A 14756-nucleotide genomic window follows, 5' to 3' on the forward strand; every position below is an offset into this window, starting at 1 on the left:
TTGGAGGTGGGGATGTCGAGGAGGAGAGGACGTAGAAGCGCCGAGGAGACGGAAGAGCTTGAAGTGGTGGTGGTGTCGCCTCCCCGCTGTGATCATAAATATGCAAGTAAATTAGTTCCCCAGATCCCCCGCCAATTAATTGTTTCAAGTGCACGGACAAAGACAGAGATATAATATAAAGCACGTACCTATCATGAGTAACCAAGCCCAACGACTGTCAACAACAACTAGAAGAATACCGAGAATATGTCGAATTCGAATTCCTGCGAAAGAAGGAGAAGATCGGGAAATTTGAGGAGGAAAGAAGTTAAGAAGACCGTGTTACATTCGGAACGTGCGAGCCATTTACCCGGCGGATGCATGTATGTACGAATATCTCGTCTCGTCTCGTCTCGTCTGAATTGTTAATAATATCCATTCGGTTGTCGATTTTCTTTCGTTTCGGTCAGCCTTGCTTCCTTCTCTCTTCATCTTAGCCTTATTTTCCTGCCCCTGTCGATTACATTTTGCATTTTGAATTCGCCCATTGTCCATTTCCTCACTAGTCGATTAGTATGGACAATGTATGGGCACGGAAACGAGGCTAATCCGCTTTCGGAGATGCCACATTCTCTCGGTCCCAGAAATGTGTTGTCGACGCCGTGTGCGTTGTTGGCGACGGTATATAAATATTATAAATTACCTGCTGTTACTCCTGAGGCTTACTTACAAGTACTTAAGTAGTAAGTACTTACTTCCTAGCGGGGAAATATATCTCTGACTCTCGACGGCTACTACTGTTATTACTACTCTAGTATCACTTCTTTTCTTGGAAGGGTACCGGTTAGTATGCATATGGCGGTGTAGTTCTCTCAAATGTATCTTCGAGAGACTTATTAAGCCGCCATTTCAAATACTCTCTCACCTTCATATCCATCCCCTCGACACTTGCCGGACCCCTCCATACCATCCCTTCTCTTTAATTCTTCACTTCTCTTTAATATACCCTTTGTTCTATTTACCTACTCATTTACCTATCACTAGGTATACATTGTAAAGAGTTTTGGGATCATATATCTGCGGTCTTGCTGGCCGTGCGTTTTATAAAGCACCGGAGGCAGGATTACCACTCCAAAAAAAACCATCGGTTTCTGGAGTACCCTTACCGCACCTAGGTCTCGAGATCTCGTCTAGCTATACTTAGACCTATAGCTACTCGGCTCCTCTCATAAAATGGACGACCAGAACGATGTCCTGATAACCTCAGTCCTCTACATAATCCTCTCCCTCGCCGGCATCCCTCTTTTACTCTTACTCATCTGGCTCACATGTCAACTATATAAGAACCAAATGGAACGGATAAGATTCCGTAACCAACTGAAACAGATGGAAGAAGGACTCGCTGCTGCCAACGCCGCTCCCGCCCCCGATACGACGGGGAAACAACCAGTTACAAGTATACCCGTTTCTCAGAACGGCGACGGGGTATTCATGAACTCTACAACAACGAATACTACGGAAGAGAAATACCAGAACAACGATATCGATAATGATAATGAAAGTGGAAGGGAAGAGGGAATGACAATACAAGATGCATACCACCACGCCTCCGAAGATATGAGACGGTGGAAAGAAGCGAGGGATTTGTTTGTAAAAAGAGGTGGACAGGCAGATTTAGCCGAGGTACTAAGGTCTCAAAGTCGTGCTGGACGTGAAGAAGAACAGGAGGAACAAGTTCAGCAACAGACTTATGTGAGGGAGTATTCACCACCGCCGAGATTACCGACTTTATAAACCTACGAAAAGTCAAATTTAAAAGCGACGGCGATATCGTTATATTTGGTCACTTTTTTATTCTTTTTATTTACATACCTTGCATTATTATGGCGCTAGATACCTATATTGGATTAAAATAACGTTACTTATCATGTCACTGGTTTGGATTAGCATTTGGGTATTCTGGTGGAACTAGACTAGCTTAGCCATGTTATTTACTAAAATATCCTTAAGGTCGGGTAGCTAGTAAACATCTCCAAATACCTCCAACCACAATTTAACTATTGTACTACTTAGTAGTTAAGCGGACATGGAGATCGTATACCCTAAACTCAGCAGATTGTAAGCCTATATAGATATTAATTATAGTAATCGCAACGGGCATAAAAACCTGCAGTAGTAGTTAGGTATCCCAGCATCACGTATACTGTACTCCTCCCACGGGTAATCCGTAATGCCAGATCCGCTCCGAGCCCTACCGACGCCCTTTGCGGCTGTAACTTTTTAATGGCATCTGTGACTGCAACTACGAACACAAAAACGAAGATAATGATAAAGATGAATACCAGCTCGAACCCATTTGGCTCGGCATAAAGGTAGAGATATGTCTAGTATCAAGTGCACCTCTTATTCTCCCTAGCTATATATATTAATTATACATAATATACTTTTCCATATCATCGACCGCCCCGGGCAGTTCATTTACAATCGAGCCCAAAGTCATCGATTGGAGGCTACGCTCCGAAACATTATTTTACTTTCTTAACCCTTAAACCGGAAGATCTTCTCCACCACTCAAGATTTATCGTGAACGAGTTTGCACTCGTAATTAGTTGATTCTAGCGACATAGGGGTCTATGGATAACCTTGATTAAAATCCTCTAAATGGCTCACCCAGGTGACCACCGTCTCTTTAGTTACCTCAAAATATGCAATATTCTGATATCACCGGGCCCCACATGTGCAAACTAATTTACTATGTATTGGTATAAATTCTTAGCTTTTAATTTGCAATATTGGACCATCTAGATATCTCCCGAATATTGGACCATCACAGTACAGACACTACAGACCATTGAATACAATCCACAATTTCCCTTCAGTATCCAATACCGCGCCGGTGCTCTCGATCTTCTATATACAATTTGACCCCTAAACAAATACTGATACGGAATACTTCAAATACTAGCATTGATCGCTACCAAAACATCACATATATATACACATAATCAAAAGCTCGCCGACACCATCCAAGGAAAACGAAGAAAGAGGAGAAGAAAGAAAGAAAAGCAAGGGCGTTTATACGTATACATTAAAATGCCACCAATTCCTCGGCTTGGATCACTCAAATCATTCGGATCATCCAGTGGTTCGGGTTCTTTCACCAGTAGCATTCTCAATCCCCTCAACCCTATCAGCCCCTTGAGCCCTATCAACTCCTTCAATCTTTCTAGTCCTTTGAACCCTACTTCCGGTTCTCTAAACGATAATCCGCCGGATTCAAACACGCCTTCGTATCTGGCACCTGGGAACGAGACCAATGCAGAACCTTCCTCCTACAGTTCTGACACCTGCGGCGGCTTTAAAAAGTTCAACCGCATGAAAGCGACTTATGTTACCTATGGATTACTTGTCCTGTTTTTTACACCTCTTTTATGCTGGTGCTTATACTTATTGATTTGCAGTTGCCGAAAGTTAAAGAAGAATAAACAACAGATTGCGGATACAGCGCTAGATGGGGGAATAGGTGACACCGAGGCTACAAATATTATCGCCAACAGTAATGAACAGTCGCCTGCAGACGTGGGATTTGGGCTTAGCTCCACGGTGGGAGAAGAAGGTGGTGAAAACTTCGAAAGTAAAGTGAAGGGTATGGATATTGATGAAGAGATTACTGCCCCGAAAGAAATCTATCAACCGAGTATTCACCGAGGAGGCTTTGAGGGCCACCGTGTACTCTATCAGTTGGAAAATAGTACAGAGAACTCAGAAGAGAGTCTACCAGCTTATACTCCCAGGGCGGAGTAACAGGACTCAAAAAAGCTTGATTACGACAATGGGGCTAGTTCGTATTACGCTGAGCATCGAGAATAGCGTAATCGCATTAAGTGCATCTATATTTTCAAGGGTGTAGCCAGGCTTTGCAATTCAAAATATCTCCAAGCTCACGTATAACACCAAATCAGTTTGTTTAAATCTTTGAAGGTATACCGCCTAGTCATGTCGCTATTGAATTAGTCTAACTTCAATTGTAAATAGTTTGGAATGTGCACCCGATCAGTAGAGTCCCTATACGGTATGGGGTTTATAAATTTGTAAGCTTTGAATTCACAATATTTTAAATTTTCTACGTATATTCTGAGAGAACAGCCCAATCTGAGCTAAATTATTCGCTGATCGCCATTTAAATCTAACAGATTTCTGTCGGGAATATCCTCTACTTATTGACCAGACGAAACATCCTCCATCCGTTCCCACAACCAACAGCCTGAACGTTTAGCTTAATAGTAAAGCATTCCACTTCGGATGGAAGGATTATCTGTTCAAATCAGATAACGTGATTAATAAATTAGCTCTCCCCTCAAGGCTCTCATGAGCTCTCCATTTAAAACCAGTACCCGCTATCCAAGTCAGAGACCTCAACATTCAAAGATGGGCCTATTACCATATAATTGGCTAGAGCCAACACCAACTCTATTGCTCACATCTCAAACCCTGCTCTCACAATCGGCCATAACCAAGACAACCATAACCCAATTGATATCGTCTTCGCCGTCGTCGTTATCATCATCATCATCATCATCATCATCATCATCCGCAACGATACCCGCCCTGTCACCATCTATGACAACATCTCCAGCGGATACGCTGCGCAGCCAAAATACACCTTTGGATCCTACTTCAACTTATTTGCATCCTATCATGACGGGTGTATTTTGGATCTTAGTTATACTGACGGTCACCAGTATATTACTCTACGGCGTGTTACGCAAAGTTTTGGGGCTTGACGGTGACGAGATATACGATCGTTTGAAAACTTTGTATCGGCGATTCAAACTCAAGACTTAAATATCGAATTGGTCAGGACGGCCGGCCGGGACGTCAACGATTGATGGAATCGATCAAAGGCCTATTAATCCATGGGAAAGAACACGGGTCATATCCCAGCCATTCCATCATGATTCAACCTCCGGTTTATTTTAATTATAGTCCTCATTTTCAAAGGCTATTATAATACCTCTGAGTTACGCCTGTATGTTAGAGATCTCCTGTTGATCTCTATCTATCTATCTATCTATCTATCTATATATATATATATATATAGATATATATATATATTGCAGGACTCTTTTGGCTTCTCTTCCTTCCCCACTCATCATCTCTTCTATCAGGTTATGAGCCCGGTGTCTCTACAGCGTCGTCACATTTTGTCTGTTGGCCTATTATTTTGCCCGTTAGGTACGTTTTGGCTATTGGCCTATTGTTTTGATCGTTGGCCCACTCATCATCCGTTCTATCATCTATAGATCAATATTTGCTCACTTTCTAGTATTTGGTCTATCTTTAGTACGGAGATGAGTTGATTGCTCCCTCGACTCTCGTATTACACCCGCCGGAACATTGGTCCCAATTAGGGTATTCATAATTTACGTCGACGTTTATTATCCTATAACTGGCAGCCTGAGCCTCCGCGGTTAACTCCCAAGTTTCTCCCCCTTAAAATTACGGTCAGCATCTACAGTAAAATTTACCCCACGGATCAAATTTTAATCCAACCTACCTCTTTCACGAATTCGCAACCAGACGCAGAATACGAAGAATACCAAAGAGAAATTAAACTGAAACAATGAACACAAGCACAAGTGCATCACCCCAACCTTCAGCCCTCGGCAGTGGCCCACCCAAATTCACGATCGATACCGGCCTGGCCACTGTGCTTATATTCTTCGCCCTCGTTGCTGTGGGTGGGTTTCTGATGTTAGCCGAATATAAAGAGCATTGCATCAAAGACTGCCTGTTAACTGCATTTTTTGCACCTTTGCTCTGCTGCGTAATCATTGGAGATTGGGTTTTTTCTGCCTTTAAGTGGATCTATCGCTTCGGAGAAACCTATTTGTGGGCGAGGATGGTCAAGATGCTTGATTATATATCTAGATCACAGGCTGGCGATGAAGAAGAAGGTCTCGAAGCAAATTCGAATTCGAGGGATATCCGGGATTCGATCGAAATGAAGGATATGGGTGAATCTACACTTAATGAAGGTTCTAGCTCGAATGTTCTAACTCCTTAGAGTCATAAAAAGTATTTCAGCAGGCTACGGGATAGTAAATATTCAAATATCCTAGATATTTATCCCGCGTGCAGACACAAATCACGGCACTACCTCTGGCATTTCAGATACTCCCGCTCTACAACGACACAAGTACTTAGCTACTACCTACCTACCTTTACATATAGCTTCCTATCAATTCATTGTGTTTGTATATACCGATTAATAGCATTTGGGGTTACCGGCAGAGCTTAAAGGACACATAATTTACTACTATATTTAGTTCCGTGTATACAATACAAAATTACCTAGAAAATGTATTCACAAGCCATACTCAATTAGCTTGGTATTAAAATTAGCACGAGGATTCTAATAAACTTATACGACGAGTAGGTTGATCATGAATTAGATTTAGAGATCTTAATAATATACTAATAATTGATAATAATATTTCCTTGAGTAGAGCTTCGAAGCTAGCTAGCTAGCTGTATTTAAGCTTAAATAATACTCAGACGCCCATTTAAAGCGCAATAATACGCAAATAAATTTAATTATCATCAAAAAATGTATGAGTATAGGCTATAAGCCTCATAGTCGGTTGCCTGAATTCTATTTAATATTTACCTAGATAATTATTTATTTACGTGATATTCTACCATAGTAATTAATACTAGGTATAGATTTAGGGTAAGAATCGTGCGCACGTGTAAACTCGATCCACGTTGTGATATTCCGGAATTTTCCTCCTCAATGTCCGTCGATATATAGGCTTATCGCTAACTTAATTATAACAAGAGCTAGTTCGAGGTGCCCTAGTGCTGATTATGTCTGATCGCGCCGATAGTTTCGATCGTAGCTAGATATAGAAGATGCACGTCTCTCTAAATACCTGAGCTCGACATCAGTGCGACGATTCTCAGCGCTGAGTCAGAGAGAATTGATCCCTGGATATCAGAGGTAGTGATGTCGCATCTAAGGGAACTAAATGACCTCAAGAATCAGTATAGTATAGTATAGTATATTCTAGTACCACCAGCCATTCCGCTCCCTCGACTATCTACACTCACTCCCAGTTATATCATCAAATCCTTCAATCCCAAGACCTACCAAAGACCAAAGACCAAAACCCTCGGCCTTACAAATATGACACCAATTCCCCACTCTCTACAGCCTCGCTTCTTAAGCTCCGTCTTCGGTATCCTTGTCGGTCTGGCCCTCGCCAAGGGCCAAGAGTTCCCTGTCGACGAACACTTCCACCAAGATCACGTTGATCTGGTCGTGGACATTCCGGATTCTGTTACGATCACACATCCTAACGACATACCGGTTGGAATTAATGTATCTGATACGGTTGATACCTTCGGATGGATAATCTGTGGTGCGGGTGTTATCATATTTCTCATGTGTATCACATGTGCGATTCGCCACTGCAGGAGGGAAAGAGCTTGGAAGAGGGAGGCGCGTAATGATGAGGAGAATGGAGTCAATGAGTTGGCGACGTTTAGGATACTTGGGGGCAGATTTGTGAATGATGTGAATAATGAAGGTAGTGAGAGTAATGAGAATAAGGAGGGGGGTCTGAGAGAAGGTGACGGTGAGAAGCCACCACCGTACTCTTCGCAGTTTCAGGAATTGCCCCCGTACACTTCATCATCAATTCACGGTTAGTTCTAGAGAAATTTTGGGATGGACTCTTGGGAATTGAAACTCATTATTTAATTGGGGAGCATTTAGTTCAGTATGTAACGCACTGACGGCGTATCCAAGTAAGGCTAATTATGTACTGTGCCTATATACTACTTATATATCTACTTAAGTACCTAATGTATATTGAATCATTCCTCCTCAAAGTAATAGAGCTATTGTGAATTCAATAGGAAATCCTTAGGCAATTATATATATTCAAAGATCCCATCAAACAACTATCTGTGAAATTTACAACTATCAGCCGGTCTAAGCTATTAAACTAAAAAAGCGTATTGATATTAATATTTATAGCCGCTGCTACTGTATTTCTTTGCATTTGCTCTATCTATAGTATGTATATGTATATACCTAAGAAGCATGTGTATCTGATGTAATATGTCCCTAAATTTGGATACGCCGAGAATGATATAGCAATGTGTCCTATATCTATAGACGCATTTTCCATGAATCACTTCAGTCCAGACAAAACTGCCCTCAAACAATCACTGATCCGACCAAAAGCTGTGCCAGATACATAGCATACCCCCAGGCTATTACAATAGTAAGTTCCATACTCCTCTATATAATAAGTCCGGACCTAAGGTACTCACATCTTGTACTGAAATAGTTATAGCCTTCTCCAGGTAACCAGGTCCTTGGCCTCCTCACAGTCAAGCTACACAGCAAATATCACACAATGGGCACCGCGTACTCCCAGCCCGAAAGCATCAAAAAGCTAAGCTCAGAGGCTATGCTAGCAATCGTTTTAGCAATAATCCTCGGCCCTGTGGTCCTTATAGTCGGCACCTTGCTCATCCGAAAGTGCATCCGAAGTTGCAAATGTGTGGGATGTCGAAGCCATCGTCACCAAAAGGAAGTAAAGAAATGGAGCTCGGGTAGAACACGAGATGGGATAGAAAGAGAATGGAGGGGGGATTCGGCGTTAGAGTTGGGGGCTGTTAGTTGTGCTGGAAAGGGGAGTAGCTGTGATACTGCTACTTTAGAGCGTAGTCGACCGCCATCTTATAGAAGTCTTGAGGATTGACCACATTCACCTCTACAGAGCGATGGAGACCTTATTGGCTCGAAGGATTAAGAACTTTGTATCTAAAGGCCAGGATTAAATAAAGATACTAAATTGCATTTCTTTAGCTAACCACGTCCTTTGAGAATCGGATGAAGTCACAAATCAACATTTGTTCGATATTTCGAATGCATCGAACATGTATCGTAGCATCCATCTATTCATACCGTAGACAGTAATTCTACAATTAAATATCGTATATCTCAGAAAAATTCAATTGCTTCTAAAAGGCTAATACCAGCTCTATATACAAGCTCTACGGATAACACCCCATGGAAAATAGATAACCTGTTTATAACTATAGTACTACATGTACAGACTCCAAACTAATAAATTAAAGACTTTAACACCCCAGACAAACGCAAAAGTTATCAATTCAACGGTACTAAGTTATCTGATGCGGAATGGTACTTTTCATACGGGACGACTCATCCGCTAGCTGTAGTGAAATTTTAAGTTCTATATATGGGACGATATGTAAGATCGAAGCTCATATTAAAGTCAGCTTGGCTTTTAAAATTTACTTGCTCATCTTCCTTCATCATATTAACAACCTTTCCCTTCCAATCGGCCAAACATACATATCTCACAATCGAGCCAACTTTCATCCTCCGGTCCCCGCAAAATCAAAAAGGTAAAAAAAAGGCCTCACTTCCAAAGGGGCAAAGAAGGACTTGGATTATAGAAGTCTAATAGCGCGTACACAAACTAATTACGTATCCACGTAATATTCATCTACCCTGTCATAATCAACTACCAGACTTCCTCGCAATCTCATTCATTTCACACGATAACCTCAAACCCCTTTGAAGTCGACACTACTCTCAATCCTCCACAATATATATAATATTAATACAAATCCAGAATGAGCTCCTCACTCTTCTCAAATATCATAGAGTCAACCTTCCCGACCCCAACCTCCGAGGACCCTCCTCAAGGAACCCTCTCCCCAGAATCCCAAGCCGAAGAATCCCGAATGGGCACTATAGTAATCTCCACCCTAACCGGACTGGGTGGTCTAGTCTTCGCGATAGCAATATTAAAAGCGTGTATTCGAAAAATGCGCGGTGAGAGGGCAGACGGAAGAAACGAATGGAATCCACCTACACCACCACCGGGGAGTTACGATGGAAATTGGCAACAATATAGGTCACCACGCAGTCGTTCGAGAAGACCGATTACTGTTATCAGGGGTGGGAGGATGTTTAGGGTAACTTTACCCAGGATGCCGGAAGATGCGGAGATGGGGATGGTTAGGACGCCGAGTCCTGTGGCTAGAGTTTCGAATATGAGGAGTACTAGAAGGGAGAGGTGGAGGAGGTGGAGGATGTCGTCGTCGGCACAAACACCACCGGTACAAACATCACCAGTACAAACATCACCACCACCATCACAGACGCCGTCAGTGCCGGCGCCTTCTATTACAGAATCTGAGGATAAACCACCTTCTTATAGAAGCAATACTGGGCCGCCGACATATGAAACCGCTTGGGATGGATACGTGTAGAAATGTAAGATGGATGATATAATCATAGATATTATCATAATTATATAAGCTCTTGGATTTATATTACTAGGAGCAAATGCAGGGGTGGCAGTACATCTATACATGTACTAACACTCAGAAACAAAAGATCGAGATATCACTATATCGGTGTAGTTACAGTAAAGTCTAACTGAAGGTATACCTCAAGTAAAAAGGTGCAGCCTACCTAGGTAGTTAGCGGGTATGGCTCAAATCCATAGAACATAGAATGGGATAACTATTTATATATAATTCGTCACCACCGTATTCCTTTCGAACTATCCAACGATCCAGCAGCCATTCCAGTCAAGCAATGAGCAAAAAATAATATATGTAATTGGTTATTCTAACTTGCATTTAGTCATATAAAATTAATTAATGAAATAGGTATCAATTTCATGCATTCCACGACCTAGTTGGCCCGACAGGTCCACAAAACTTCATATAAAATACTTAACATTTTCTTCAAGAATCCATCAATTGTTACTTAAATTCACGGTTCTATATCCCAATGTCTCCCCCAATCGCATATATGAGAATAATATCCAGCTACATGTCGATATATCGGTATCGATATCAACCCGAAAACAACCTCTGACCAACGCAAAATATGCAACATTCCCTTTCCACTCACTCACTCACTTGTTGTTCGCTTTATCCCTCTCTCTCTGAAACACTCTCTAGATCTCTCAAATCCTCACGAGCCATCTTGTCGTCTTTCCTCCCCAAAAAACTATCTATGCTTTTTTCTTTTGCAGAGAGAGGGAAATACCACTTCCTAAATCTTATAATTCCACATGATATAACCACCAAATCAAGTCTAAGTCTTCAACTTACCCTTGCCATACCCTGATTAAACCCATTATAATTATACCCTGAAACTACCTAGTTAGCAGTGGGATACCTATTTTTTATATCAAAAAAGCCCACTCACTCAACCAAAATGAGTACCTAAAAAGAAAGGTCCCACCCTCTCTGCCATACATACCAAGCTCCCTCTCTATATATAAATATATCTACGCCCCTCATCACCCCCATTCCCAAAACCTCCCACGAGCACACCTCCTACTTTCCCCTCCCCAGATATAAAAACCCGAGGCATGTCTCCCACCATAGCCTCCCACCCACAACAGCATCAACAACTTGAAAGAGGAGTACCGCCGCCGCCACCACCACCACCACCAGCCGAAATCACAGGTTTAGACGCCATAATCGGCGTAGGAATCACCGTCGGTGCATTATTTTTCTTACTGCTTATGGCAGTTATTACACCGAAGATAATACGACATAGAAGAGAGGTTTTGACGAGAAAGAGGAGAGAGGAGCTTGAAGTATTGGAAAAGAGGAGGGCTAGGGTTGGTAGTGGTAGTGGTGGTAGTGGAAGTGGGAGTGGTGGTGAAAAGAGTGGGATTAGTAGAGCTGGGTCTGAGGTTTCTAGGGATACGGTTGAAGGGAAAGAGGAGGTAGTAGAAAGAGGGAGGAGTCGAGCCCCGAGGCCGCTGCCGGCTGTGGGTGCAAGGCCTTCGGTTGGAAATAAGCATCTAGAACAGTGCTTTGAGAGTACATCTCCGGCCAGTGAAAAGAAGACCGATATTACCAAGTGACCTTGATCACAGTTACGGAAATAAAGAAAAGAAAAAAGAGAAAGAAATACAGGAAAAAGAGAAGATCCGATGGGTACCATAAACCTCAAAATCCCATTTCTTAATTTTCTCTTGGTGACCACTATCATCACGGCACCAATATTTGCTATAGCATACCACTCTTCAATAGTCGAAGCACTATCTACACCGAAGACCAAATGCAACCCGAGATGCACGGCGAAGAAGGAAAGAGCTCGATTAGGGAAAATGCCAACACCGAAATCAAAAAGACTATGGCAAAGACGAAAGAAATCGTTAAAAGAAGGCTTCACGCCGATTTTAGAAGTTGAAGAAGAAGATGAAAAGGGTGTAGTCATGGAAGAGAAGATAAATGAGGACGTAGAGGAAGTAGAAGAGAAGGAGGAGTTGAACGGGATTCCGGTTATAGATGGAATTCAGTCGCAGGTGACTGATCCAAATCACGATACCCAAGGCCTCGCGCAGGATCGTGTAGGTTAGATATCAAAAGTTATCCCTTCTTTTGTGTATATTTCAACATTGTGAATACTTACAAATATTTTCTACTTTCTTCACAAACGTGCCATATAAAAATATAGATATCACAATATCCTCGATTGCTTCATTATAACAGGATCTTCAAAACTTATATCTATAGCACACCTAGACTAATCTATAGCATAGGCCCCTAATCACTACCATCATTGACAAACCGCCCCGTCGACTGCAATCACAATTGCCGAATTAAAGAAGAAAATTCTCCGAAGGATGTTTCACTCCCCTAGGAACAAGAAAGACCTGTACCTACAGCCATTCTGTATCCATGAGGCGTTATAAGCAACAATTGAGCAAGTTCTCCTTAAACCCCATCCAAGGTTTTCTCCAACATAACACCCATAAACAATTCGCGGATAAGCATTTGTGGAGTATTTCTACTGTATACAAAACATGAACCATAAGGTATCCCAGATTTTATAAATCCCAAAGCTGTTGAAGCTGAGCCAAAATAGACCTAGCTCATTATTATCACGATCTATATAGTTTCTCCAATTAATCACAATAAATTTCCAAACTCCAATCCTCAAAGGCATCGATAAACATACGCCTCCGGAGATCCAAAGATCAATGGAATCAAGTGAACTCTCTCAAACCCCGTTACACTACCCGCCCCACCTCTCTTCCTTACCTCATACCCCTCCCCGGATTTTCTGGGTTATCAAATCGACTCCGTAGAGATATAATAATTATTACCAAAGTCTGCTAAGCTTTTCTCTACTTTACTATAGACCAATCCTCAAAATACTCCTAGAACCATCTCAAAATAAATATATATTTCTACCAATAAACATGGGCTGGGGTTCAAAAATCACATCTGGAATCAAATCTGGAATATCCGGAGTCAAAAGCCTCTTCAGCTCTGGATCTTCTTCATTCTCTCCAAGCCCTCCCCCTCCCCCTCCTCCTTCATCCCCACTACTATCAGCACCACCATCAAACCTACCACCACCGTCAGCACCACCACCACCACCAACATCTGACACAATGAAAGACCCCAAACTCAACAAACCCGCCAAAACCCTCAAGGACATAACCAAAATCCTAGGTGGTGGCAGCAACAGACGCGGAAAACACCACAACCGTCCCAACAGTGGCATTTTCGGCGGCTTCGGCGGCAACAACGATCATGGCAACAGCAGCAAACATATGGGCAAAAAGGATGACCTAATAATAGGCATCATAACCTGTCTGATCGGACTAGTAGTCGTCTCCCTAGCCGTCTTCGCCCTCGTCAATAAATTCCGACAAAAGAGAGCTGCTGCCGCTGCTGCCGCTGGCACAGTCACAAAACGTGACGGTGCGGGTATCAAGGATAATTCCAGTCAAGATCTTGATCTTGAGAGTGTTAGGGATTTTCGTAGCGCTGATACCGATCAAGAACAAACCGGATTTGTTACGGATAGTTCGGTTGGAGTTGCTTTTCGTACTCAAAGTTTTAACAATGATGAGAAGTTGGGGTTTATTAACGTTGGGGGAAGTGAGTTAATGCCCCCCGGTACCGGTGGGTTTTGGGGTAATTCAGATCCTACATTGTCAATCGAAACCGCAGCTGCAATGTCGGGATCCGTGGGTTGTTCGAATTGCGCACAGTATGGTTCTACGGGGTGTGAATCCTGTGCTGGAGGGAGTGATTCACATACTCCTGTTCCTGAGGGTATATCCGACCAGACTTGGATACAGAATAATGCTGCGGCTGAAGCTGCTATGCTTGAGGTTGCACCGTCTAGTCCTATGACGGTTGTTTTGCCGGGTATGCAGCTACCTGAAGTTCAGACTTCGACTGGTAATTTTGTCGATGCGGAGGAAACTATTGGGATCGCGAATGGGGGGCAGGATGTTCCTGCTACGGAGAATACGTATGGGGCCGGTACTACTGGTATTAGTCTTGAAACTCCTAGTCTTGATCTTCAGCCTTCGGAGGAGTTTAATGCTGAGAGTATATTAAGACTTAGCTGAAGGGCGGTGATATAGACTATTAATTTAAATTTGGGGTTTTGTTTGAAGCTTTGTTTATGTTTACCGATATACTGATACTAATATATTTACAATACTAAAAGTTCGCGGAATTGTGTCTTTAAGATATTTTCTTAATTGCTACTCAAATCTTCATGACCACCTTAAAGTCTTAGTATTCAGTATGGAACTCAATACTAACTAAACCTCCTTGGAACAATAAGGAATATGGCTAACAGGCAACGCAAGAGAGCTGTTGTATTTTTCACGAGCTTCAAAGGCAACGTCCTCACGACTCTTGGCCTCTGTCCTCGCGGTCTCGGT

The 14756-nt window shown here is 42.3% G+C and overlaps 10 protein-coding genes across 10 annotated transcripts; all 10 read left to right on the forward strand.

Annotated features, from left to right (window-relative positions):
• Window positions 1-1212: 1212 nt before the first annotated feature.
• AOL_s00004g108 (uncharacterized protein) lies at window positions 1213-1773 on the forward strand (the record flags this gene model as incomplete). The annotated part of the gene is made up of 1 exon (XM_011118758.1): window positions 1213-1773. One exon carries the CDS (start codon window positions 1213-1215, stop codon window positions 1771-1773), a length of 561 nt encoding a protein of 186 aa, XP_011117060.1.
• A 1299-nt stretch (window positions 1774-3072) lies between these two features.
• On the forward strand, window positions 3073-3783 carry AOL_s00004g109 (uncharacterized protein; the record flags this gene model as incomplete). The annotated part of the gene is made up of 1 exon (XM_011118759.1): window positions 3073-3783. The coding sequence occupies one exon, from the start codon at window positions 3073-3075 to the stop codon at window positions 3781-3783; it is 711 nt and encodes a 236-aa protein (XP_011117061.1).
• A 624-nt stretch (window positions 3784-4407) lies between these two features.
• On the forward strand, window positions 4408-4824 carry AOL_s00004g110 (uncharacterized protein; the record flags this gene model as incomplete). Its single annotated transcript, XM_011118760.1, has 1 exon — window positions 4408-4824. One exon carries the CDS (start codon window positions 4408-4410, stop codon window positions 4822-4824), a length of 417 nt encoding a protein of 138 aa, XP_011117062.1.
• A 778-nt stretch (window positions 4825-5602) lies between these two features.
• AOL_s00004g111 (uncharacterized protein) lies at window positions 5603-6046 on the forward strand (the record flags this gene model as incomplete). Its single annotated transcript, XM_011118761.1, has 1 exon — window positions 5603-6046. The coding sequence occupies one exon, from the start codon at window positions 5603-5605 to the stop codon at window positions 6044-6046; it is 444 nt and encodes a 147-aa protein (XP_011117063.1).
• A 1122-nt stretch (window positions 6047-7168) lies between these two features.
• On the forward strand, window positions 7169-7693 carry AOL_s00004g112 (uncharacterized protein; the record flags this gene model as incomplete). The annotated part of the gene is made up of 1 exon (XM_011118762.1): window positions 7169-7693. The coding sequence occupies one exon, from the start codon at window positions 7169-7171 to the stop codon at window positions 7691-7693; it is 525 nt and encodes a 174-aa protein (XP_011117064.1).
• A 715-nt stretch (window positions 7694-8408) lies between these two features.
• On the forward strand, window positions 8409-8756 carry AOL_s00004g113 (uncharacterized protein; the record flags this gene model as incomplete). Its single annotated transcript, XM_011118763.1, has 1 exon — window positions 8409-8756. One exon carries the CDS (start codon window positions 8409-8411, stop codon window positions 8754-8756), a length of 348 nt encoding a protein of 115 aa, XP_011117065.1.
• Window positions 8757-9660: 904 nt separating this feature from the next.
• On the forward strand, window positions 9661-10302 carry AOL_s00004g114 (uncharacterized protein; the record flags this gene model as incomplete). The annotated part of the gene is made up of 1 exon (XM_011118764.1): window positions 9661-10302. The coding sequence occupies one exon, from the start codon at window positions 9661-9663 to the stop codon at window positions 10300-10302; it is 642 nt and encodes a 213-aa protein (XP_011117066.1).
• Window positions 10303-11420: 1118 nt separating this feature from the next.
• On the forward strand, window positions 11421-11924 carry AOL_s00004g115 (uncharacterized protein; the record flags this gene model as incomplete). Its single annotated transcript, XM_011118765.1, has 1 exon — window positions 11421-11924. One exon carries the CDS (start codon window positions 11421-11423, stop codon window positions 11922-11924), a length of 504 nt encoding a protein of 167 aa, XP_011117067.1.
• A 69-nt stretch (window positions 11925-11993) lies between these two features.
• AOL_s00004g116 (uncharacterized protein) lies at window positions 11994-12422 on the forward strand (the record flags this gene model as incomplete). The annotated part of the gene is made up of 1 exon (XM_011118766.1): window positions 11994-12422. One exon carries the CDS (start codon window positions 11994-11996, stop codon window positions 12420-12422), a length of 429 nt encoding a protein of 142 aa, XP_011117068.1.
• Window positions 12423-13268: 846 nt separating this feature from the next.
• AOL_s00004g117 (uncharacterized protein) lies at window positions 13269-14435 on the forward strand (the record flags this gene model as incomplete). The annotated part of the gene is made up of 1 exon (XM_011118767.1): window positions 13269-14435. The coding sequence occupies one exon, from the start codon at window positions 13269-13271 to the stop codon at window positions 14433-14435; it is 1167 nt and encodes a 388-aa protein (XP_011117069.1).
• Window positions 14436-14756: the final 321 nt, after the last annotated feature.

The sequence above is a fragment of the Orbilia oligospora genome (genome assembly GCF_000225545.1).
Source record: "Orbilia oligospora ATCC 24927 unplaced genomic scaffold scaffold00004, whole genome shotgun sequence".
In the NCBI taxonomy this organism is placed as follows: Eukaryota; Fungi; Ascomycota; class Orbiliomycetes; order Orbiliales; family Orbiliaceae; genus Orbilia; species Orbilia oligospora.